The sequence below is a fragment of the Gopherus flavomarginatus genome, chromosome 3 (genome assembly GCF_025201925.1).
Source record: "Gopherus flavomarginatus isolate rGopFla2 chromosome 3, rGopFla2.mat.asm, whole genome shotgun sequence".
Lineage (NCBI taxonomy): Eukaryota > Metazoa > Chordata > Testudines > Testudinidae > Gopherus > Gopherus flavomarginatus.
The window spans coordinates 39,489,166-39,516,442 of NC_066619.1; the positions used below are offsets into that span (position 1 = coordinate 39,489,166).

Sequence of the window (27,277 nt, forward strand, 5' to 3'; positions counted from 1 at the left end):
AAGCAATTTCGGGGGCCCCTTTCATTAAAAAAAAAAAAAAGTTGCAATACTATAGAATACTATATTCTTGTGGGGGCCTCTGCGGGGCCCAGGGCAAATTGCCCCACTTGCCCCTCCACCCCCCTCCGGGCAGCCCTGGCTTGGAGCCATGTTAAGACCCTGAATCTCATCACAACCTGAGGTGGAGAATCCGTGCCGTAAACTCCTGTGGTCAGGCACTACAATAAAGATCTTTTCTGTGGACATTGCTAAGCAGCAGTCTGTGACTAGGATGCTGATCAGTGCCAGATAATGAGCAAATAGCTCAGGAGGATCTATATTAAAACAAGGGATGACATTGCCTAGCATGAAATGAGGACATTGAAATAACAGACATCATGGAAACTTCATGGAATGAGGATAATCAGTGGGACACAGAAATAACAGGCTACAAAATACGTAGGAACAACAGAGTAGGTCATGCTGGTGAGGGAGTGACATGATACATCAAAGCATAAAGTCAAATAAAGTACAAATCTTAAATGAATCAACTACCATAGACTTCTCTATCGATAAAAATTTCATGCTTGAATAGTAAGTGTACAGAAGTAGGAATACACTACCGACCACCTGACCAGTATGGCGACATTGACTGTGAGGTGCTTACGGAGATTAAAGGGACTATTATTGCATCTTCTACCTTCGTAATGGGGGATTTCAATAATCCTTACATTGACTGAGTATGTGTCATCTTAGCAGAGATAATATTTTTAGACCCCATAAATGATTGCTTCTTGGAGAAGCTTATCCTGGAACCCACAAGGGGAGAGGCAATCCTTGCTATAGTCCTCAGTGGAGCACAGGATCTAGTCCAAGAAGTGAATATCACTGAACTGCTCTGTAACAGCGACCATAAATGTAATTAAATTTAATATTAAAGGAAGAAAATACCAAAGAAAGTCACTACAGTAGCATTTAAATTCGAAATTAGGAAGCTAGTGAAACAGAAATTAAATGCAACGGTCCGACAGAAATACCTGTAAATTGCAAGGAGACTATTTTAAAACACCATAATAGAGGATCAATCTAAACATACACTCCAAATACCAAAACAATGTCTCCATGGCTAAAGAGCAGAGTAAATGAGGCGGGTAAAGGCAAAAGGGCATCCTTTAAAGACTGGAAGTGAAATTCTACTGAGGAAAATAGAAAGGAACGAACAGATATAAAATTATAAGGCAGGCCAAGAAAAAATTTGAAAAACAACTAGCTAAGAACAAAATGTAACAGCAAAGTACATCAGAAGCAGGAAGCCTGCCAAAATGTCAGTTGGAGCCACTGGATTGAGGTGCTAAAGGGGCACTCAAGGAAAACAGGATCATTGCAGAAAAGCTGAATGAATTCTTAGCACTGGTCTTCAGGGAGAGAATATGAGGGAGTTCCCTACATCTAAGCCGTTTTTAAATAAAAAAAAAAAGAGTGACATAGCTGAGGAACTCTCCCAGAATGAGGTATCAATAGAGAAGGTTTTTGAATAAACTGATAAATTAAACAATAAGAAATTATCAGGACCAACTGCTATACACAAGAGTTCTGAAGGAGTTCAAATATGAAAGAGCAAATCTACTAACTGTGGTATATAACCTATCGCTTAAATCAGCCTCTAATCATCTGGTACAGAGGAGAGCTACTGTAACAGTGATATTTAAAAAAGCCTCCAGATGGGATCGTTGCAATTACAGGCCGGTAAACCTACCTTCAGTATCAGGCAAACTGGTTGAAACAATAGGGGAAACAGGTGAACACGATATGTTGGGGAAGAGTCAATACAGCTTTTGTAAAGTGAAATCATTCTGTACCAATCTATTAGAACCAGAACTGTTCAACGTATTCATAAATGACATGGAAAAATGGGGTAAACAATGAGGTGGCAAATTTTGCAGACAATACTAAATTATTCAAGATGGTTAAGTCCAAAGCTGACTGCAAAGAGTTACAAAAGGGTCTCCCTAAACCAGGTTACTGAGCAACAAAATGGCAGATGAAATTCAGGAATAGCTGAATAGTCATTCCCCTTTATAGTTCACAATTCCCACTTCTATAGCACTTCTGGGGAGACCTTCTTCGTAAATAACTTCAGAGTATCTTCCTGGCCTGCCCTTTGCCTTTTTGAATGCCATTCTCTGCCTGCCAATCACCTGTCTCCCTGTAACATTATCCAGAGCCAGGACAACCTAAAAGGGGCGTGGGGGGGGGGAGAGTTTACTATCTAGTTTGTACTCAGATGTACCCTACTAAGCCCTCTGACACCATACAGACACCTCCATAATTCCCCTCAGCCACCACAAGACCAAGAACATAATTCTTAAAAACACCAGACTCCAAGGCACAATAGCAAAGCCAAAGAGCATATCCTGCACAGACAAAAATGCCAATGCACACGCTGCTCATCTCTGAGGTACCCTCAAAACTGGGAAGACTCTCAGGGAGGTGAAGTCAGAAATGCTTATTAAAAAATGCTGTCACAGCCTCTCTGGAATATGAATAACCAATTGTGATTTTTATTAATACTCCCAAAACTATAGCACCTACACTGGCCAGACCCTCAAGGACAGGGAATGAGTAGGGCAGCTAACCTAAGGGAGAAAAAAAAAATCAGAAACTTGTGATGAAATGTTGGACCTCATTGCAGTGTTCCTCCCAGTACCACAAAAATACCAAACAAAACACTCCCCTGCCCCCCAAAATAGCAGAGGTGCAGATAGTATTTGAGGGTGGAGAGAATGACAGACAGGGAGCGCTAGAGAGAGATTGTGGGAGTGGCCAATGACAGTATGGCAGTTGCCAGGGGCAGCCTTGCTGTGACAAAAACGGCTCCAAAAAAGACAGGGAAATGCCGAGGCAATACAAAGCCAGAATGCCCTGCTGAAGTGTACACTGCTATTGGTGAACAGTCTGCATTGCCTGCTATCCTCACACCCAGCCATGTTATGCAGCCCCTAGACAAAAGAGTACTGGGAACAACGTTACCCCAGCTGTGCCCCTGCAGCAGTACTCCCAGAGGCCATTCCCTTCACAGGGCACTGAGAACAGCTGCACCTGGGATCCCAGCTCTTTTGAGCCCTGCAGCACTCCTGATACCTTTGAGCCTCACCACTAAATATTGGAAGGCTCACAAACAAGAAGAGATAAATGCAAAATGTATATTCACCTATGACTTTAAGCCTCCCCACCCCTAGTGTTGTGCCCACAACTGCACTGTTGCACTTTGTTATTCTGTTTCACTATTGTTTTAATTCCAAGTTTACTTATAGTCATTGGACAACAGATTGTTATTGTTACATAATATAAAATGTTTCATTCTTGTTTTTATTTAGAGGTTTATGTTTGTTATACAATATATCATTTAATAACAAAAGCTTTAAAAAACTTCATTCATAAGGAGTCAACAAGGCATTTTACACAGAAAAGCATTACATTTTATATAATACATAAGGTTTTACAAAAAAGTATCTAAGCAAAAACACAAGGTAAAAATAGGTTGGCCACAACATCGCATCTCCTCGGTCCATAAAACACTGAGATGCTCTCAATCCATGCTACCCCCACAGTCCTGAGACTAAAAATTAAGAATAATGCATCCTTGACAGAACTGCCCTGAGTGTTTCTATTTTAAGTTAAATGCCTTGCTGGTTGCTTAAATCGCTGAGCAAGACGCTATGCCCAAGTCTCCCACTTACCATTAAGGCTCTCTCATTTATTCTAAAAATACTGCACAAAATATAACATATTGCTACAATTTTTGGCATTTTTTTCCTGCTGTGTCCAACCTATTCCACAAACAGTATCACCTTCCTTTTAAATGCACACTCCACTACCATTCTGCAACTACTGAGGAAATAGTTAAACAGTGTGTTCCTTCTGTCCATGCAGCCCATGAATGGCTTCATTAACCAAGGAATCAGAGGATAACCCGAGTCTCCCAGGATAACCAGAGCAATGCAAACTCCATTAATGTCTATAGTGCTCCTGGGGGCAAACGTTCCTTTCTCCATTAAGGAAAGCAGCTGAATTCTGAAAGATACTAGCACTGTGAGCCGTTCCAGACAACCCTGTTTTTATTTCTCTAAACCTGTCATGTATGGAGAAATACCTCTTTCTGTTTATAAATTCTGATCCCTGATTTGGCTGGGGGAGGAGGAGGATAATAGGCACATGGGTCCCATCAATTGCCTCAGTACAGTTTGGGAAGCTGACATATGGGAAGCTGACATATGTGAAGCCACCAATAATCTCCTGAGCATTACACTAAGCTTTCTAAATTGGTGCAACAGCACCTTTTCCATGGCATCATATACCTGCATGACAGCAGCCGATATCCCCATGCTGAACTGGCTGGTTACAGACTGGCAGCATTTGGGAGTGGTCAGTTTATAGATGGCAATGGTAAGTATCCCCACTTGTCCACAAATATGTGGCACCACATGATGGTATGCTGCCACTGCAGCTCCCTATAGCTCAGCACATATCTCCAAAAAGGCTGCCTTCCCCATCAGGAAATTCTCTCACCACTGCTGGTCATCCCAGATCTGCATAACAACCTTTCCAATCAATCCAAACAGCATGGCACAGGTGAAGTTGCTCCAGGAATCGATCCTGTACTATCAATTGCTTGGTGTCTTCCTTTTCTTCCTTGTACTGCTTCCTCTGCTGTTGAAATTTCTGCTACTGTTAGAGGAGCAGCTGCTGCCACATCTTCTGATTGTTGGTATGGTGGGCAAAGTCCATAACTGAATTCATCTAGCTTTGAATGCTGAAATATAGCTGAAGCAGCTTTTGTTCATTCACTGTTGCCAGTATGGATTGTTATTGGGGCTATACTGGCTGACAAAAATTGGAAAATGGCACTAGCCCAGCCAAAAATTAAGTATAGGATGGAGACAGGAAAAAACGGGATTTTTTTAAAAAATTTGAACTTGCCTGGCTTCTGCTATGCATCCCAAAATGCACAGGTAGAAAAATTTCAGAATGCACACTACTCAGCAGCAAAGCAAAGAACCACGGAATACCCTGCAAGAATGCCACACCCTTAGTATGCAGTAAGCCACCACTGTATATACAGAATGATGTGCAATGAAAGAAGGCACGCCATCCAACACACATGCTGTTAGTGCAGTTTATGTAATGTGTGTTACCTGACATCCATCAAAAAGCTGTGGATTAAACTCCCCCTACCTTCACCATACAGACAAAATCTCAATTATGCAGACGGCCACTAGGGGTTCGGATATTCATCTTATTTGTTTACTAATAATAATGTGTTAAAAAAATTAACCAACTGAAAATAATCTGTGCACATTTCTGTCTTAGATGTGCAATTATGGGAGCAGTAAGGAGGTGGGAGAAATCTCGTTTTGTTCAGGGTGAGAAAAGAAAATAGGAACATAATGTGAGGCTTGTATCATGTTAGGAAGGCAAAAATCAAACATGTTCATTATTATTGCTGGTCATGTTTATTATGGTAGTGCCTAAGGACCAACCAAGAATGGAGCCTCATTGTGCTAGACTGTACAGAGTAGCAGACAGTTCCTGCCCTGAAGAATTTACAATTTTTTTCACATTTTATTAAAAGGACTCTGGTATTTTCCAGACTGCTATTTATACGGATGCATAGCATAGGAGGATGTTTACATAAGGTACTGTCTTCAAACAGTTATTGAACTGTTAATTTTTTGCTACTAACACATTTAAGACAAGAAATGCTGCATGTTTAAACAGCTGGAGTGAAATATATTATGTATAATTTTTTGTATTTAAGTTAATAATATAAATTCTGCTTAAAGAAGCATTAGCTTTTACACTAAGCTATGGAGCTGCTATGATGCCTTCAAAATAGCAAGTTAACTTATTGGTATCTAAAATGGATCATCACTACTCCTTCTTTCCAAAGGCTCTTTTCATATTATATCTAAAGTAAGTTCCAATACAGGCTGAATTGATTAAAGCCTGATACCCATTCTATGGCCCCAGTCATGCAAACACTTGTGCACATGAATAACTTCTCAATGCGAGTTGTCACACTGGCCTCAATGGGACTATTCACGTAAAGTTGTGCGTATAAGCGTTTGCAAGATCCTCTGGATCCTATAATCCTCTGGATGAACCTGCAAAACAGTTTTTTTCTTTTTGTTTTTTTTAATGATTAATAGGTATATGCTGTGCTATACAGACACTAACGTGGAATCTTTTAATCTTGCCAACAGTGCATTTAAGTGTTCTACACAATTTTTAAGAGGATAGTATAGATCAAGTTAGTCCTTATGTATTCAAAGATTATAAACAATGCTAGCTCACTAGGATTTGTGTACAGCTGTGGATATTCTGCATGTACTGTTTTCACAGATTATATACTTAAAAACAAATTTGGAAATAAAAAAAACTTTAGTCTATAGTAAAGTGTAGATCATTACTAAGGCTTTAAAAAAAAACAACAACCCAACAATCTTCCCTTTGAGCAGTGTAATGGGGACATCACTACATTTACTGTGAGCATTACAACTATTCTGTCTTGCTTTCCTGTCCAAGGATTATATGGTTTTTCAGTTAGCCTACAGTTTACATTAAATACAATTATATTAATACAAAAGAAACATGTTTGAGCTCCTGAGTCAATTAAGAGCCGAACAATATGTAGACTGCAAAGCACCATGCACGTCTATGGCACAGTATAGCGTAATTCTGGGAATTCCTAACACAGAATGCATAAACCTTGTGTAGTTTATAATTATCTTAATTTTTCTATATACTTACTGACCTGCCACATCAGGGCAGGTCATCAACTGCCTTTGTGGGTAGTTGTCATAGATACTGTACAAAAAAGCAAGGTCTCAGGAAAAAAGCAGCTAAATTTTCCAATGAAGTTTCAATTCCTGACACATCAGGGGCTCACTTTATACTTAAGGCCATGTTTTTGGCACAGGTATTTTTATTAAAAGTCACGGACAGAATGTAGGCAATAAATAATAAATCACAGATTTATTGAAACCGAAGCCTGAGCTACGCTGCCCAGGGCTGAAGCTGAAGAGCAAGCCCCACTACCCAAACTGAATTACTGGAATTTTCAAGATGCCATGGAGGTCTCATAAAATCATGGAATCTATGACAGATTCATAGCCTTATTTATATTGTTCCTTAGGTTTGCATGCTGCTTTACAGACAAGACACTGTCCCTACTCCTGACTGAGTCAGGAACTCAAATCATGTTTATCATCTGAATACCAGGCCTGGTCTACACTACACGTTTAAACCAAATTTAGCAGTGTTAAACCGATTTAACCCTGCACCCGTCCACACGAAGCCCTTAATATCGATATAAAGGGCTCTTTAAACTGGTTTCTGTACTCCTCCCTGACGAGAGGAGTAGTGCTGAAATCAGTATTGCCATGTCGGATTAGGGTTAGTGTGGCTGCAAATTGATGGTATTGGCCTCCGGGCGGTATCCCACAGTGCACCATTGTGACCGCTCTGGAAAGCGATCTGAACTCAGATGCAATGGCCAGGTAGACAGGAAAAGCCCAGCGACCTTTTGAATTGCATTTCATGTTTGCCCAGTGTGGAGCTCTGATCAGCAAGGATGGCAATGCAGTCCCAAATCCAAAAAGAGCTCCAGCATGGACTGTATGGGAGATACTGGATCTGATCGCTGTATGGGGAGACAAATCTGTTCTATCTGAGCTCTGTTACAGAAGACGAAATGACAAAGCATTTGAAAAAAATCTCCAGGCTATGATACAGAGACCACAGCACAGTGCTGTGTGACAAGCGTAATGGAAAGCCAAAGAATTAAATGGACGCTCATGGAGGAAGGGACGGGGGACTGAGGACTCCAGCTATCCCACAGTCCCCACAGTCTCCGAAAAGCATTTGAATTCTTGGCTGAGCTCCCAATGCCTGTAGGGTCAAACACATTGTCCGGGGTGGTTCAGGGTATATCTCGTCAGTTTACCCCCCCTTCCCCCGTGAAAGAAAAGGGAAAAAAATCATTTCTTGACTTTTTTCAATGTCACCCTATGTCTACTGCATGCTGCTGGTAGACGGGGTGCAGCGGCACTGAACAGCAGCATCCTCTCCCCTTCCCTCCCCGGTGGCAGATGGTACTGTACAAAAGGACTGATAGCTGTCCTCGTCATCATCCTGTGAGTGCTCCTGGCTGGCCTCAGGTGAGGTTGGTCGGGACGCCTGGGTAAAAATAGGAATGACTTCCGGTTATTCCCAGCAGATGGTACAGAATGGCTGGTAACCGTCCTCATCATAGCAACTGGGGGCTGAGCCCCCCTTTTCATATCTAAAGAAAAGATTCTGTACTGCCTGGACTATCATAGCAGCTGGAGGCTGCCTCCCCTTCATTTTATCTCACTAACAAGTCAGTGTTTCTTATTCCTGCATTCTTTATTACTTCATCACACAAATGGGGGGACACTCCCAGGAGGGTTGGGGGAGAAGGGAAGCAATGGGTGGGGTTGTTGCAGGGGCACCCCCTAGAATGGCATGCAGCTCATCATTTCTGCAGGATCTGACACGGAGCAGCTGTGTTCTCTGGTTCTCTGATGCACTGGCTCTCTAGTACTCTTGCCCCATATGCTAGGCAGGACTGACTATTTTTAGATACAACATAAAGGAGGGAATAACCCGGGGAGTCATTCCCATTTTTGTCTTTGCGCCCCCGGCCGACCTCAGCGAGGCCAGCCAGGAGCACCTATGACAGCAGCAGACGGTACAGAACGACTGGTAGCCGTCTCTGCTACCTTGCAAAGGCAAATGAATGCTGCTGTGTAGCGCTGCAGTACCGCCTCTGTCAGTGGCATCCAGTACACATACAGTGACAGTGATAAAAGGCAAAACAGGCTCCATGGTTGCCATGCTATGGCATCTGCCAGGGCAATCCAGGGAAAAAGGGAGCGAAATGATTGTCTGCCGTTGCTTTCATGGAGGAAGAAATGAATAAGTGATGACATTTACCCAGAATCACCCGCGACACTGTTTTTGCACCATCATGCATTGGGATCTCAACCCAGAATTCCAATGGTCAGGGGAGAGTGCGGGAACTATGGGATAGCTACCCACAGTGCAACACTCCAGAAATCGACGCTAGCCTCGATACACGGACGCACACCGCCGAATTATCGTGCTTCGTGTGGCCGCGTGCACTCAACTTTATACAATCTGTTTTACAAAACTGATTTATGTAAAATCGGAATAATCCTGTAGTGTAGATATACCCCCAGACACTAAATGCAAAATATTAAACTCCCATAGCAGATTTCACAACCAGGCTTTCCTCTGCATAGCCTCCGAAATCATCCAAACCCCCGAGTTATAATAATGGGCCAAATCCTGCAGTCCTCAATACTTCATCTCATCAACGTCAATGGGATATTTGCTTAAGCAGAATTTGAGCCAATAATAATAATATTGTACTTGCAGCATCTTTACTCCCGGTATCTCAAAGTGATATATAAATATGAATTAAGCAGGACACCATTCTTTGAAGGTAGTATATATAACAGCAACAACTCAAAGACAATATTGTAAGCAATGTCAGGTAACTATTTTAGATCTCTTTATGATGGATAAAGATGAATAGATAGCCACCAATTTTTCGTCCAGTTTTCTAGGGACCAATGATCATGACATTCATGGGCAAAGAGAGGACAAATTCCAACCAGTAGTATATATACGTGGAGATTCCAAAGGGCTAATTAAGTTTAACGATTAAAAGCCCATCCTGGTTAAGAGAGGAAGTGAAGGTAACAATTAAAAATTATATATAAACAAACATATTTGAAAAGGGGAAATAAACAGCAAGCAATGTAAAATTCGAGGTTATGGAGGTGTAGAACAGAGATGACAGAAGCTAAAGACCTCTCAGACAAATCATACCTGGCAGGTCTAAGGACAACAAGCAATTTTTATTTTAAGTATATTAGGAACAAATTAAATCCTAATAATAATACAGGCCCATTGCTAGATAGAAATGGTAGAATTGTTTATAATGATGCAGAACAGGCTGAAGTCTTCAAATAATATTTCTGTTCTGTGTTTGGGAAGAAGTAGAATGATGTACTCATATTACATAAGGATGAACTAATTTTCCAGTATATTAACTCAGGAGGATGTTAAACAATATCTACCACAGATACATATTTTTAAATCCACAGGCCCAGATAACTTCCATCTATGACTTCCAAAAGAAATGGTGGATGAGATCTCCTGGCCTGCTGATGTTAATTTTCAATAAAGGAAGAGTATTCAAGTTGTACCAATATTGAAGGAGGCAAAGAATGGGAGGCTATATTCTGGAAAACAGGGACTCTGAAAAGGATTTAGAAATCATACTGGATAAACAACTGAACATGAGCTTCCTGTGTGATGCTGTGGCAGATGGCTAATGTGATCCTTTTTTATACAAAGTAAAGTAGGGAGTTAATTTTACCTCTGTATGCAGCATTAGTGAGATGGATTCTGGAATACTGCATCCAGTACTGTTCTTCCCATTTAAAAAGGATGTTATAATTTGGAAAGTGCAGAGAAGAGCCAAAAAAATGATTTGAGGGCTGTAGAAAATATCTTTAAATGAGAGACTTAAGGAGCAATCTGTTTAGCTAATCAACAAAAATATCAAGAGGTAAATTAATTATGTTGTAAAAATAGCTGCACAAGGAGTAAATAAAAGGTACTAAAAGGTACTCTTTAATCTAATCAGAGAAAGGCAGAACATGTACCAAGGATTGGAAGTTACAGCCAGACAAATTAAAAATTGCAAAAATAATAAAAAGGTTTTTTTTGGACAGGGAGAGTGATTAACTAGATAGCCACTGGAACAAACTACTAAGGAGAGAGGTAGATTCTCCCTCTCTTGATGTTTCTAAATCAAGTTGAGAAGATAGCTAACATACTCCTATATTCAGTCAAGTAACTTGGGCATCTGGATGAAATACTATGGCTTATGTTATATAGATCAGACTAGATGATGTGATTATCCCTTTCTGGCTTTAAAATCTATGAACTCATTATTTTATGAACATTCTAAATTCTCTTAAATACTTCACTTACCTGAAAATTAGGCTGAAATACACAGCAATCAACAGTATTATAATGTCCCCTAAGCATAGTTATCAGTTCTCCTGAGTAGATTGTATAAACAGCAATGGTGCTATCATATGGTACAAATGCAAATTCTGGATCACAGCCAGTAGAGGTGGTGAATTTAAGTCCTTTTCTGCTTTCATTACAGACTTTCCCATAGTTCACCTGTAGGACGCAAATTATACATACATTATACAAAGCTAATTCTTGTGGTTTAAATTATTAAAACAAATTTAAAATGAGTTAAATTCTCAATAAAGCAATGGTTATGCAAGCACCCTGCTACTTTGGAATTTAACGCAACTCTGAGGTTCCCAAATGTATGCACCTTATTTTTGGTTCCAAAGTTAATGAAAACAGCATAATGAATAGGATAAATTGTACTGAGTGGAAGATATGGGACAATGTAGTTTCTATACTCTATTTGAAGTATAAGAGATCTACTTTCTTCTCATTCTGAACAGGTGAGTGAGGGAGTGGGTTTCAACTGGGATTGATAGGTGATGTGTGTTGGGCAGGAGGCAGCCCAAGATCACAACAAAGTACAAAAGGGTAGATTTGGTACGCTGTTGGCATTTTCTGGCTGGTAAGTGGAAGATGGTTACTAGTAAGAGCATTCATGGGATGGTATAATGGCCAGTATTAAGACTGTTTGTGGAACTTTAAACCTGGCTTTCAAACATTTAATTTCTTCCAAAGGCCAACATCTCAATAAGACCATTTTAAGTTCAAGTATGTCTTTTTATCCATAACTATCTCAATTATTTTTTGTTTGGGAATTTCTTATAGTAGTTTAAATTTTTGATTAACCCTCATAACGGCAATGTGTCAAATATTTCAAAAGTAAGTCAAGTAAATGGATTTCTCTGACATTATAATTTGTTAGCGATTTAAAACCAAATGCTAGAATTTTAAATTAATGCATACAGGCTCTTTGGTGTTACTGCCAAATGTATAATTAGTTCTCTGTAAAATCACTGCTGAACAAAGAGTTCTGTGCAGGTCTTCTGATGCAAAACCAGTTACTTGCCCCATGGAATTTACAAGTAATTGCTTGCACATTCCTTCAACCAGAACTATTTACCTTCCAGAAATTAAAAGCTCCACCAAGCGTGTCTGTAGACACTTCTTAAATTGTTGAACCAGAACCATGTGGCTTATGAAGTTAATAGATTCAGACTATTCCATGGAAGATTATATATTCTGCAAGACCTATGAAGAAGTTTCTAAGGACATCAAATATATGACAGAGCTCTCAGAGATTCATATTTTCACAGTTAAGTCAAACAATTTTCACCGAACTTTAAATAACATTAACGAAAAATCATACAATTCTGGAATCTCTAACCAAGCTATTCTACAGATGACAATATAAAGAAGATTTTTTTTTCCAAATGTGAAAATAATCACTCCCCCTCCCATAGTCCCATAACTCAAAAATACAAAAACAAAAATCAAAACACATGCACAAAATAACTTCTCTCTCAAAATAACTTCTCTAACTTCATTTTCCCCAACATTTCTTTTCTGGTCAGAATTCACATATGAGAAATTTCAGTTTAAAAAAATATTTCCACACATGGAAATGAGAGGAGGGTTGAAATCCAACTTGAATAATGAAAACAGAGTCACATTTTTAACTATAATAAAGTAGCTACTATCGTTCCATAATGCAGAAGTTGAGAGGGAGGTGGAGCTAGATAAATTAAGTCAGTGTGCATGGAAGCAGCCAATCAGAGCCCAGTAGGCTCAGATTAAAGGTGTTGCTGGCCTTTGCAGGGTAGTTTGTGGCTGGGACCAGAGGGACACTGAAAAGTGCTCCTCTGTAGTCAATGGAGTTCGACTGGCTGCATTTGCATAAGCTAAGAGGGAGAGGACTTGAGAACTTTAACCTTAAGGCAGAGGTGAGATGGAACATTTGGGGAAGGGGGGTGGGCAACCCACCACAGGGGTTGAGGAGGGAGTGACACCCAGCCCCTCCCCGCCCCCAGCTCTGCTCCGGCCCCGACTGCAGCCATGTCCCTGGCTCCTGGCTCCATCCCCAACCTCAGTGTGGTTCCACTCCTGGCCCCGCCCCTGGCAGCAGGTGGGGCTCGGAGTGGAGCAACACCTGGCCGTGGGCTGGCTACCAGCCCCCACCATATATTGGCTGCCATATATTCCCTCGAATCAGAGAGCATGAAATCACGCAGGGCACAGATGCAGCCCCACCAGACATCGCTGGTCAAAAATTCTGATCTTGTTCACGAGGTGCATGCACACTGCAAGTGGGATCCACACAAAGAATGGTAGAAGTGGTAAACTTTGCGTCTGCTTTTGTAATCAAAATCCCTATTCAAGAGCGTAAATACTTAGATATTCTCTTTCTGCATTCACTCATTTTTTTCCCAATAAGAAGATAACCTAGTTTTATAGGCCAAACTCTCCTTGCCAACTCAAAAGGGATACCAATATTTACTCAGAATCCAGAATAACTCTTGTGGTACACTGTGAGAAAATGCCTCTCTCAACCTGCTCCATAACAAAGCCTACAAGCTGTGAAAAGACAAAAAATCACCCTCTTTCTGGAATTCTGACAGTATTATCAAAGACTAGTTTCAGCTCTAAGCCTTCTCCTTAGTCGTCGCTACTCCCAGGGCTCCTCAGCCCACCTTTTATATACATTCTCTGGAGAAACACTGCCACCTCCCTTTGGGGGTGTCTTCACAGCAGAGTTAACACTTGGGTCAGGTGTTGCCCCTCACCCCCTTTCCATCCATGGGCAAAAGCTTCTCAACCAAGTTTAGTGGTGCTTTCAGTCTGGGCCAGATAGGTTTTAGCCTACAGCCCCATAGAAGCAGAGTGAGGCTTTCATTTGGGCTGGTAACCTACTCATTTTACAATGAGGATGCAGCCTAAATCACGTATCCCGCAATTCCCCACAATGTGCCCTGAAACACAGACAAGTTTTCCCACAACCCACTGGGAAAGAATCATAAGCAGGTCATCTTATGGTAGCACAAAGAAGCATGGGATATGCCTCCAGAAGTCTCAGCAACCAAGGGTAGTACTGGTAACTCAGATAGACTTTGCAGAGTGGCTGCCCAAACTCAGGCCAGGCTAAACCAGATGTTCAGAACCTGTTGCCGATCAGTTAATGCTGGTGCTGAATTAATGCTGCAGTGAAGACATACCCTTAGAATATCTAGGTGGGGTACTGAGCCATTTTGCCTCAGAAGGAACCCACTAATCTCTTCCCAGCAAGATCAACCCCTTCTAACAGGAAGATGCTGCCAGTTTTTAACGCTCACTTTCGGGCTTATCTTGTTCCCACTGACAGGAGTTTTTTGTCATTTACTCGAATGGGAGCAGGATTTGGGCCTCAGTCTGTACTTTTGGGCAGGGATTGCCATTTATACTTATCTAAATTCTTAATCAAATGTTTTTAGAGTGTTCCGAAACTTTAATTTTATATTACTAGGGTTGTATTTTCACTGGGACTGTATATCTAATCCTCTCTAGGGAGAAGCTGCAGAAGCAGTTTAAAGCAGGCACAAGAGCACTGGGGGCAGGGAGAATAGAGAGCTGAAAGGATATAATCTGTATCCATACTGAAAGGTGGTTGTGATCTGTGATACCAGGCATTAGTTGTCCCCTACTGGATGACCCACTTCCTTGGTGCAATCTACACGAAGGTGTCCTTTTGGGGTGGAGGGTGGGGAGATGGCCTTCAGGAATTACCTAAAAAGGCCATTCAGGATCCGCTATGGGTGGAACCAATGAGAAGTGGCCCTCCCAGTGGCTAAAACGATTAGGAGGGAGCATGCAGAAAACAATAAGGGCCCACCAGGCTGCATAAAGAGGGCTAGCTGCAGCCTACTTCTCCCAGTGTATGTCAAACTTATTTGGAAACAGCTAAACCTACTGACAAGAGATTAATTCAGTCTCCATACTTACTCAGTCTGTGGTGTGAACACTCACCCAATGAAAAGTAGACTGAGAACCAAATTTATTTCAGACAAACTGCCAACAGATCTTTCTTTCTGGTTACTGCCACCCTGATCTGGATTTGAGCTACTGTCACAAATGAACGGTTTTATAGTCTCATCTTCAAACTGGTGGGCCATGAAAACCCTTAGTTACTAATTTTCACTGGACAAAATGATAGAAAATAAATTATTTTGATTAAAAATATAGAGATCAACTGAGATTACGCAGCAGTGTCCAGCATGAGATTTACTTCCAAAGCTAAAATTATGTATCATAACTGGACCACTGGTCTATTACCCTCTTAAAAGTAACCAAGAAATGCAATGGAAGGTCCTTTAAAAACCTTACCAGTGTGTTTTCCCCACTGGAACTATTCCAGAGTCTCATACGGTCATCTGTGCCAATAGTCAGAAGATGAAGCCCATCACTTGTAAAGCATAAGCCATTAACTCTTCCATTGTGAGCAGTGTTTGCTGTCAGAAAAATATGAGCCTGTTCAGTTTTTTAGGGAAGATTTATTATTTTATTTTGTACACCTGTAGAACTGAATGCACTATTTAAATATTCAAACAACTTTCACTCCCGAATACATAAATGTTTATTTGAAAGCAACAAAGTTTCTTATGAAATATATATTGTAAAACCTTTGGATTTTGATACCAAGTGATGAAGTTCCTTATATGTTAGGTTCTATATGGTACATGTATTATGTGCATTTGAACATATTTCATTCAAAATGAGAGTAAACATACAGAAGTTTCAATGCCCTTTTCACTTTCTACAGATATCACAACGCTCAGATGACATTGCTCTACTGTTGATGTTACTGTAAAGCGCTAACGACGACTTCCAAAAAGGACCCAATCCTGAACTTTTGGCAAAACACTGACTACTTTAATGGTTGTTTTGGGTGCAGAAAGAATGCAAGATCTGACACCATTTTAAAGGTTTACAAGTGTTTCTGTAGACAGCTTTTGCTCCATCTATAACAAAAATATATTTCTCTTTTACAGCATAAAATAAGCTTTTTGGGAACATGATGTAAAAGCCTATTTGTCCAATGATCTGTTCTGTAGCACCTCGTCACAAATATTGTTTACATCTACATTTTTTATATATGTGAAGAAGTCTTTTGCACATACTTAGTCTTCTTCTCCCCACCCCCAAGTCTGTAATTTGGAGCTTCCACTTTACTTTGTTAAAACTGCTTTACTTGCTCTGCAAATTTTTTTGAAGAAATTAATGAGCTAAGTTTATTTTACAGTTCTGACCTAGTATTTCAAATTCTCTTGATTTTTTCCTTCCGCTGTTCATAATTTCTTCCTCAGTTTCTATTTTAAAAACACCACAAACCTAACAGTTCTCATTAAACTATATAGATACTTCAAAATTTGTCCTTCCAGAGAAGAAAAAAAAAATCAAGCAAGTGGGAAGTAGAGGAATTAACTGTGTGTTTACATTTCTAACATACAACAGTCATCCAAGAGAACAGATTTTTTCCCCCCATCTTTGGCATTTCTCAAGCACCTCTCTGAGTTATCGATTTTTGTACATTCATTAATCCATTTTAAGATAACGTACACAGAGGTCCATTTGTTGGCACCCAAAAGTTGTAAGTTAAATTAAAAAGAAATTCTTAGTTCTCCCAGTATGTGGTCATTTCAATAACTTGAGTGTCAATGACATTTTTAATTCTCAAAACCAAACATTAATATTCTATATATGCAACAGAGAACATGACACATGTTAAACCACAGCCTACAAAAACAACCTCAAATGTTGTTTTATGTATAAATCCACCATCAGTATTTTCCTGAATAAAACTCTGATCCTACATGCTTAACTTTACACACTGTAATTAGTCCAATTTATGGGACTGCTCACAGTGTTTAAATTTAGGCATGAGTTAATCTTTTCAGGATTAGGATTACAGACTCAGTCTTTTACTTTGTCTGTGTTTAAATAAAACATCCTTTTTCGTTTCAGAAGCTGCTTTATGAGATCTAATATTTGGTTTTGTTTGCCCAGTGTACGAAACTTTGATCCAGAGTTAATCCAAACTAATTTCTTAACTACAATTTAAAGTACAGTGCTGCTCCTTTAATTTAGTTTGCTTCCCAAGTGCAGAAATTGTGTTTAGCCGCAGTTGTATAAAATGTTAATAATGTTAATATTTTAACCAAGGCACATTTAGTATATTCCAGGACCAGGCCACCTTTGGTAGTATTCGAGTAACACATAATTTATCATTAAGCAAAGTTAAAATTTTTTTTGAATTTTATAACTAATGAATACATATAAGTCTTACTTAGTATACATGAAGATATCTACTAATAGAGAGCTCTTTAATCAAAAAGACTAAAGCATAACAAGATGCAGTGGCTGGAACTTGAAGCTAGACAAACAAACTGGAAATATGCACACATTGTTTAACAGTAAGGGTAATTAACCACTGGAACAGCTTATCAAGGGATGTGGTCAATTCTCCATTATTTGAAAATTTTAAATTTCCATTAACTTCAAACAGAGCTAAGATTTCATCCAGTATGCCTTTTAAAAAGATATGTTCTATTTCAGCCCCAAGTTACTGGGTTTAATGCAGGAGTTAACAGGTGAAATTCTATGGCCTGTATTATGCAAGAGATCAGACACTACACTTTGATCTTAGCTCCAAGGAGCCGAGAAGCAATCACAATGGTCATTTCTTGCATTAAAAAATGTGATGGTATGAAATTCACGAATGCTTCTAGGTAAAGATGTAGCATATCACCACTATCAGATATCCTTTATAAATATATTCTTTATTACCTGCTTCAGAGGATGCTTTTGACTTCTCTCCATTGTACTGATCAAGAGTAATCAGACATCCAGATGCTCTCCTTACATCCCAGAGTTTAACTCTACTGTCAGCACTAAGAAAAATAAATTATATGAATTTATTAATTAGAGAAACTGCCTCCAAACATCCCCATCTCTTGCTGTTATGGGTCCAGCAGATGTTCCCATTTCGGGCTGGATTCTGACCTGACTTACATCTTGTGCTATCACAGTCAAGCTAATGAGAATGCAGAGTGGACATCAAGGCAGACTTTGAGCTTCTTGCTCATCAACACAATGTCTGAATAACTAGTACAATATTATTGTACTTGTTAATAATATTGTACAAGTACAACAACAAATAGAATGTGGTGGCAAAAATGCTAAGGAACAAGATACAAGTCTACCTAGTCCTTGGAGAAACAATATGCCCATGTAATTTAATCTTTTCCTGCTTTTATGCTGTTATTTTTATTTTGTCCCTATTCTGCAAACAAGAAACAGGTTATTTGCTTTGCTGTTTTTGATCCTCAGTTTTCTTCTGCTAATGTTGCACACTGAATGTATGCTGAAAAGGCAGCAGTGCACCAACTGAAAGTAACAGCTTTTCATTTTGCTTATGAATTAGTGGTACCAAGTATTTCCAACAATGTTTTCTGGGTAAAAATAGATCTGGATTAATAAAGGCAGCAGCATATTTTACCTTCAGTGGAGAATATTAAAACATACACTTGTTCTGGAGGAGAGACCCCAAATTGTATCCACTTTATATACTGCATATTTATGGTGACACAAAGTCTACTTGATTTCACATACATACATGCATACACACACACACACCCCCAAGAAAAAGAAGGCTAACAACAAAATTTTACAATAAGAAAATGTTCTGCATTCCTGAGTGAATAAGATACAAAATATTGGGGGCATCAATTTTCTCTGCAGCTCTTACAGCCTATCTATATCTTCCCTATTCTTGAAGATAGGTCAGACGTGTACAAGAGTGTGTCTCTCTCCGGATTCCTATAATTTAAAAAGTGTCCAGTCACAAAAAGTGAGCAGAGGGACACAGTCAAGAGTAGCTTATTCACAATCTCAATGTAGCCAGTAGGGAAAACATGTTTTTTAAAATGGAAATATTAAGCAAAAGACACAACAGTGGCTATTTTCCTTAGGTTCACAACGTGACAATGCACAGTTACACTGTAACAGTATACTTCCAAATTAGCCAAAATTTGTTTTTTCCAAATTTATTTCAGCTAAAATTAGGCAGCTAACAAAGTGTAAACACCTGTAGCTTCACAGATTCCAGGTATACTGAATTATAGTGAAAAACAACAACAACAGGAGCTACAGGTAACCAGCTACAGAAAATTCTCTTCCCAGCAGAGGGATCTCTGAATGCTTTATGTCAAGATCAGAGAATCTGGTTAAGTGTGTTATTCATTTCTGGGGTCAGTACTGGCTGAATGTTAGTAAATCTGAGTAACTTCCCTGGGAACTCAAACCTTTGCATTCATCTTAAGAGACTCTCTACCTGAAAATATATATATTTAAATGTATTCATTGTAGTCGCTGAACAGCCTACAAGATTTGAGATACATCAAGCACCACTAATAGAGGTTTAAAAAAAAAAAAAAAAAAAAAAAAAAAAAAGCTTCCTTTCCCTTCCCTTCCCTTTCCATGTTGCGAGACACCCAGCACAGAGGGAGCTGGTGACTGGCTCCCTCTGTGCTGGGTGTCTCGCAACATGAGTGTTGAGGAAATGCTTGTTTAAACAGGCATAGCTTGCTGCATGGTTTGAAGGGGGTGAGATTCATGGTTCGCTCAGTCTCCTGTGGGAAGCATGTTCCATAACCATATGTCCTTCACCAAGGATGCAGTCACAAATCCACACTGAAACCTGAGCTCTGTGTGTCCCCCACTGAGTACAGCAGCCATTCAAATGACTTGTGACACAGGCAGTTGCCAAAATACTGTAATTATGTTTTAACTCATTGAAAGATTAAGAGAACAAGAATCTTAAATATGGATTAGCAGCAAGCATAGTAAGAACCAGTTGTGTGACAGTTTAATGCTGGTCAGCTTTGCATAAAATATGGGCTTCAGCCACCCGAGTTTCTTGATGGCTCCTTGGGTTGTCTGAAATAGAGTAACAGCTGTCTACTCCAGAGGACAGATTTGTGAATCAGTGTTACAAGGTCTATTCAGATGTGACTGGACATAGTCAGGTGGTCAGCTGAAAGTGCTAAAAGGCATTTCTACTCACAGCTGCTACACTGATATTTAGAAGTAGTAAGGAAGTCAGCAGGAAATGGATTGCTTAAACACTTTGAACTCCAGGAATGAGATGCCTTCAACAAGAGGTAAAATTATCTTAAAAAGGAAAAAGGAACCCATGAAAGAGACCTGAGATGGAACTCAGTTTATAACTAAATTTGGAAACACCATATGAACTCTCTCAAAGTTTTATTAACGTTCAGAATGCGACAGCTTTACCAGCTGAAATCTGATGGATCATATGCATTTTTTTTTCTCTTCTCTGAAAAGCTTCCCCACTTTTGCACCTATAATCAGTCCCCGTTTTTCTACTGCAGCTAGACAGTTCATCAAGTTCTTACAAAGCAGTACAGTAACTCCTCACTTAACGTTGTAGTTATGTTCCTGAAAAATGCGACTTCAAGCGAAATGATGTTAAGCGAATCCAATTTCCCCATAAGAATTAATGTAAATGAGGTTAGGTTAGGTTCCAGGGAATTTTTTTTTCACCAGACAAAAAAAGACACACACACATACATACACACACACACACAATAAGTTTTAAACAAACTATTTAATACTAGTACACAGTGATGATGATTGTGAAGCTTGGCTGAGGTGGAGGAGTCAGAGGGTGAGATATTCCCCTTACTGCTAAATGATGAACTAGCAATTGGCTGAGCCCTCAAGGGTTAACTCTCTCCCTCCGCAAGGCAGCAGGAATGGAGGGAGATATGCGCATTTCCCTTAAGTATACTGCCTTGTTAATTTGATCAGCTTGTTGAGACTGCAGCCCTGGGTTGTTCCCCCTGCTCTATGGAAGATGGGGTAAGTGAGATGCAGAAGCGGTGGGGGGGGAGGGGAGGCGGGGCGGGAGGGACACCCAGACATTAGCCCTCCTCTTCCTCTCCCCCCCCCCCCCCCCCCCCCCCCGCACAGCTAGCAGGAGTCTCGTGGAGCAGCTACAAGGCAAAGCAGAGAGGGACACAGCTGAACTCCAGGCAGCTGCTGCACAGGGAACTTAGGTGAGCAGGGAGCTGATAGGGGGCTGCCGGTCCACCCTGGTTCCAAGCCCCAACCAGCTAGTTGCAATGGGCTGCTCTTCCTGCAAGCAGTAGACAAAGCAGGTAGCTACCAAACGATGTTAGAAGGAAGCACTACACAACTTGAAACGAGCATGTTCCCTAATTGATCAGCAACATTAACAACGAAACAACGTTCACCAGGACGACTTTAAGTGAGGAGTTACTGTATTCTTGAAGAAAGATGAAGGTTCTCTCTGTCCTTTGTAACTATATCCTGGGAGAAAGTCACCCTTAGCAGGTCATCCATCAAGGAACATACATAAGTCATATATTTGGTCTGATTTCTAAAGCCCCACATCTTCTCATTTCCTTTGTCAATTGTGAACATCTAATGCTACCATTTGTTTTCTTCTCCCTTTTATCTCTGTGCCTTCTTCTAGCTACTTCTGGGTGTGTAACACAGCGGGCAGGATTGAACCTGGGACCTCTGAAGCTTAGCGTATGAGCCTCTAAAGCATGAGCTAAAGGCTCAGCCTGTAGTAGGCTCATTAATCTCTAAGTGGTCTAGGTGCCACTAGTGGGGGACGGAGCTCCACACCCAGCAGGCCTGGGTTACCTATGTATGGACAGACATTCCACTCCAAGCATCTATCAGACTATTTTGAGACAGCATCAGGGAATCCTCGTCAGTCACACAGCAAGCTCAAAGCTAGTAACAATTTCACATACTGCTGGCTAATATTTCTTTTCTCAGTAAATCAGATTATATTGTCCAAATCTACAAGCCAACTATTATTAAGAAGATAATAGCTCCTCCAGTTTGCTGTCAGTGCATCATCAATCATCACCACCTAACAGAGCAATATGAGAACATTTGATACACAAACCACATAATATATTCCCTTCCTCTTGTGGATTAGCTGGTGCATTTCAAAATACTACTTCTGAGTGAAACTTTTTCCACATTCTATATATTTACAATACTCTTCTCTTGTGAGGATTTGATGATATTTACATGAAGTTTTGTAAGTAGTCTCTCAAATATGGAGAACATATTCAGTTCTAGATTTCTTTCTATAAGTTCAGATCATCATGGTTTCCCTTTTTCTTCTGACGCTGACTCTGAACTGCTGTTACTAGAAGACGATCATTTGTGTCTCTCTTATTCCTTTATGCTTGGTTTGCACTTCTAGTATCTATTATTGTGGTTTATGGTGCTTTAAGAATGCTGGTGACTGACTATTGTACCTTAGATTCTTGAATGCAGAGTTCAAAGAGACTTGTTACTTGGAAGCAACTGTAGCTAGCATTGGTTCAGAATAATACTAAGAATAAGTGTGCTGGATGCAGCTTGTAAGAAAGAACCTCTCACTATGCTAAATTGATTTATTTTGTTGTTACTTTAGTTTGCTGTTTTTTATTTTGATGAATTTAAAGTAGTTGTAAATGAGTCAGATGGCACAACTGGCTGAATCTTGGGGAAACATTTATGTACAGATGAATCAGAAGAGCAGATGGAGAGCAGAAGATAGTAAGAGAAGAGGGAGCATGATCCTCTTTTTTTGGACTTCAGCTGATTCCAATGCCACAAATAAATTTGCTGCAAACATTCCATGAAGAGGCATATTCAGAATCTTTCCCTCAAAATTTTGGTTGATGGACACCTTGACTGGAATTTCTCTGAATTAATGAAAGTGTGTAGAATATTTCAGAATAAGATTAGAATTATTATTATATGGCAAAGACTCAATCTATGGTTTTAACAATCAAAAATTACCTCAATTTTTCAGCCACTTAAATGTGAACACTTTTGTGGTAAAAAGAATAACATTATTAATTATGGATCATTGTTGTGATTGTTATGGTTTTTATAATCAATATTTAGAGTTTTGTACATATCACATTTCTCTGAGTTAAGTGATAGCTGTATATCAGAGATCCCAGCGAAAATGAGTTTGCTGACAAAAAAAGTGACTGGCATCTAAAACTGCTGACTGCAAAACTTATGATCTCTAGATGACAAACAAATCTCATATTAAACCTGTTAGTCACATCTGCAGTTTTAGAGATGAAATGCTGGGTCATCTGAAGTGTTACTGGACTAAAATTCTATTAACATTTTGTCATCTAAAGCTTTGGATGACAAATCTTTTCCTGACTAAAACTTATGATTGCAAATGGGTTTGATGCCAAAAACATTTCTCATCTTTAGATGACAATGTTTCACCTCTAACCAAAATATCTAAACTGCAAAAATGTACTCAACCACAAAGGAGGATTTCAAATTACAGCAATAGGAATATTCATGTTCTTTAGAGTAATGTGTCACATTCTGCTACACACTCTCCTTAGTGTTTTCCCCATTTCTGTTATGGAAGGCACTCTAAATATAATTGTTAAGTATTGAGATAATTTTTACTTTGAGAGTCATATAAACTTCGCAGGAATTTTCAGCATTGCCTAAATAACAAGACATTTTGAAAATTTTACCCATTGTCTAAAAATGCATAGCAATTCAAACTGTGGATTACAGAAGAGTTATAGGATGTAGAAATGTAAGACAAGAATGAGGTAGCAACAGTCAGTTCATTCTCAAAAAAAATTAGAAGACCTCAAAGCCTCTCTCAAGCCTCATAATGAGCTATCACAAATTAAAAATGATTTTTTACACTGAAAGAGCCAGTGAATTAGATTTCTGCAAAAGAGTAGATCTACTATTAAAAATCTTCTAAAAAATTGCGTCATTATTTACTGATGTAAAATGATATTGGAGATATGAAAATAATACATTTGTTACAGAGAAATGTTGCTGCACTGACTGCCTTGTGCTTCTTTCTCCCTGGCTTGACATACTGGCTTCCCGACGCAGCTTGACTCCTGGCATCTGACTTATCATTCCTGACCTACAGTTTGGCTCCTGCTTCTGACCTCTCAGTATCCTGACCTAGCTGACATTTGACTCCTGTGTTGTGGCTGTGGATTCTGGCTCCAACTATTAGTCTGGCCACCCATGACCCTGTGGGACCAAGCCCAGTGCAAGAAGGATGGACGTGACACCACTATCATAGCCACCAGAAGCATCAGACTTGCTCAAATGGATAATCCAGGTAGATAATCAAGCATGGCAGTCCCATGCTGCATAGTGACAAGAGATAACCAGTGGCTGCAGTAGCAAGTTAGGCAGCTCAGCACTGATAATACCACTCTGTCAACCCTATCTGCAGGGCCTTGTCCTGAACAGGGACATTTGCCTGAACAGTTAGAGAGGAACTGACAGCAGTTGTTAAGTTTCATGAGCCAATCCAGCTTCTGTTTCAGATACATCCCCAAATCTATGTCTCTAACCAGGCCAAGGTGGCCTTAGTTATCAGCCTGCTGACAAGAGACACATTAATAACAATTCTGGCGGGGGTTGCAGGAAGAAATAAAGATGAACTGGTCTGAGATGCCTGTAGGTCTAGACTTCTTTCTGGACTTTACCATCTGCATAGATAATTGGCTGGGACAACAAAGAGATGAAAAGACACTTGCATCTCTTATATCCACGTGCCATGACCTTATCATCTGTATCATCCACCAAACCCGTCTCTTATATGTGCCACCCATGCACAAACTCAACCCATAACCTAGCCATAGTGTAGCTATAGCCTAAGAACAGCCCTCTAGCATAGATGCAGCCTACACTGAAAGGAGGTGTTTTTCTGCCGATTTAAGACCACTTCTCCGAATTTCATTAGCTTCACTGATGTAGCTGCGTCTACACTGGGGATTTTCTTGGCAGAGCTATGTCATTCAAGGGTGTTTATTTTTCACACTCCGACCAACATAGCTATGCTGACATAACTTAAGTGTAGACCGGGGTGGGCAAACTTTTTGGCCCAAGGGTCACATCAGGGTTGTGCAACAGTATGGAGGGCCAGGTAGGGAAGGCTGTGCCTCTCCAAACAGCCTGGCCCCCACCCCCAATCCGCCCCCTCCCACTTCCTGCCCTCTGACTTCCCCCCTCAGAACCCCCAACCCATCCAACCCCCCTGCTCCTTGTCCCCTGACCACCCCTCCCGGGACCCCCACCCTCATCCAACCTCCCTGCTCCCTTTCCCTGACTGCCCTCCTAACCCCTATCCACATCCTTGCCCCCGACAGGCCCCCTGGGATGACCACTCCCAACTCTTCCTCTTCCCCATCCCCTGACTGCCTCCCCAGAACCTCTGCCCCATCCAACCGTCCCCTCCTCCCTGACTTTCCCCCTGAACCCTCCACTCCCCACCCCCTTACCAGCAGCAAGAGCTCGCAGCTGTGACATCTGGCCAGAGCCAGCTGTGCTCCCCACACTGCCCAGTGGGAGCAGTGGGCCAGAGCGCAGCCCAAGCAGTGGTGTGGCTGCAGGGGAGGGACTCGGGACTAGGCTCCCCGGCTGGGAGTTCAGGGCCGGGCAGGACGGGTCCCACCATAGTTTGCGCACCTCTGGTGTAGACCAACCCTGTGTGCATCATTTGGCTAGCTCTTCAATGCAATTTTTTCCATCTAGGATCTACAGTATCACGGTAGTATAAATACTAATGCAGACCTTTACCTCATATGCATATTAAACTTCACAGATGTTGTGTATCAAAATATTTTTTCTAAATAAGTCAGTTTACAATGCTTTCCATAAAAGACATTCTACTGCTTATTTACATTACAGAAATAGCTTTTACCTTGCAGTTGCCAAGACATACTCATAACGCGGGGACCAGGCCACTGCCAGCACTTCCTGTCTGTGACCTAGAAATATGGTACCATGAGAAATTTCAGGTAACTTATTGATAAACAACTTTTCTGATATAAGTAAATGTAGCATATATCCAAGAGAAATGCAATTGGACTAATCTATCAATTTACAACGGTCATAACATTTCTTCCCAGATCTGGACCTTAGCGTCCAAAATATGGGTGTTAGCATGAAAACCTCCAAGCTTAGTTACCAGCTTAGACCTGGTAATTGCTGCCACCAGCTAGGAATTATACAGTGCCTAGCTCACTGTGGTCTCCCCAAAACCTTCCCTGGGGGAGACCCCCAGACTCAGATTCCTTGAGTCTCACAACAAAGAGGAATAAACCATTTCCCTTCCCCCTCCTCCCCTCCAGGTGTTCCCTCCCTGGGTTCCTGGAGAGATATACAGAAGCAAGCTCCGTGAATCTAAACAAAGGGATTCTACCCTCCCTGTTTCAAGTCCTGGAAACACAAGTACCGAGAGAGCTACTCTCTCTTCCACCTCACCCAGAGGGTATGCAAAGTCAGGCTTAGTAAATCTAACACAAAGAGATTTTCCCCCTGCCTTCTTCCTTCCACCAATTCCCTGGTGAGCTGCAGACTCAATTCCTTGGAGTCCCCACTATAGAAAAACTCCAATAGGTCTTAAAAAGAAAGCTTTATATAAAAAGAATGAAAAAGGACATAAAATATAGTCTCTGTATTAAGGTGACAATATACAGGGTCAATTGCTTAAGAAAAAAAGTGAATAAACAGCCTTATTCCAAAAGAATACAATTTAACACATTCCAGCAACTACACACATGTAAATACAAAAGAAAACAATATAAACCTATTGTCTTACTATCCTTGTACTTACAACTTGGAAACAGAAGATTAGAAAGCCTGGAGATAGAAAAATCACTCTCAGAGCCGAGAGGGTCAGACCCAAGACAAAGAACAAAGAACTCACACCCAAAACTTCCCTCCACCCAGATTTGAAAAAGTCTTGTTTCCTGATTGGTCCTCTGGTCAGGTGTTTGGTTCCCCGTGTTAACCCTTTACAGGTAAAAGAACATTAACCCTTAGCTATCTGTTTATGACAACTACCACCATCAATATTCTGGTATTAATTTGGAGTTTATGGGAAGAGTGTTCCTTATTTTGGATTATTGGCAGTTTACCCCTCCCCGGCCCCCCCTTTGCTTGGGTAAGAACGCTTTCAGCTGAAAGTGATATGAAGAATACTAAGTTTAATCTCTCTATACTTTACTAGCCCAGACAACTTTATCATTCTACAGCTATGCTAGCAAAAGAATAGCACATACAACTCCCAGGACTACTCCATTAC

At 40.5% G+C, this 27,277-nt stretch overlaps 1 protein-coding gene and 1 long non-coding RNA gene across 7 annotated transcripts in view; one reads left to right on the forward strand and one right to left on the reverse strand.

The window, feature by feature from the left end:
• The window catches only part of LOC127048069 (uncharacterized), a 30,691-nt gene extending 26,332 nt beyond the window's left edge, over nt 1-4,359 (forward strand). Inside the window, exon 4 of the long non-coding RNA XR_007773549.1 lies at nt 3,913-4,359. This is a non-coding gene — a long non-coding RNA (uncharacterized LOC127048069). The remainder of the gene's footprint in view (nt 1-3,912) is intronic.
• The window catches only part of ERCC8 (ERCC excision repair 8, CSA ubiquitin ligase complex subunit), a 57,110-nt gene that overhangs the window by 12,002 nt on the left and 17,831 nt on the right, over nt 1-27,277 (reverse strand). For all 6 annotated transcript variants that reach the window (XM_050947052.1, XM_050947051.1, XM_050947049.1 and 3 more), the window contains exons 7-10: nt 25,892-25,958; nt 17,902-18,005; nt 15,442-15,566; nt 11,092-11,289 (exon numbers count right to left, since the gene is read on the reverse strand). In XM_050947052.1, the coding sequence (XP_050803009.1) occupies nt 11,092-11,289; nt 15,442-15,566; nt 17,902-18,005; nt 25,892-25,958 (494 nt within the window). The remainder of the gene's footprint in view (nt 1-11,091; nt 11,290-15,441; nt 15,567-17,901; nt 18,006-25,891; nt 25,959-27,277) is intronic.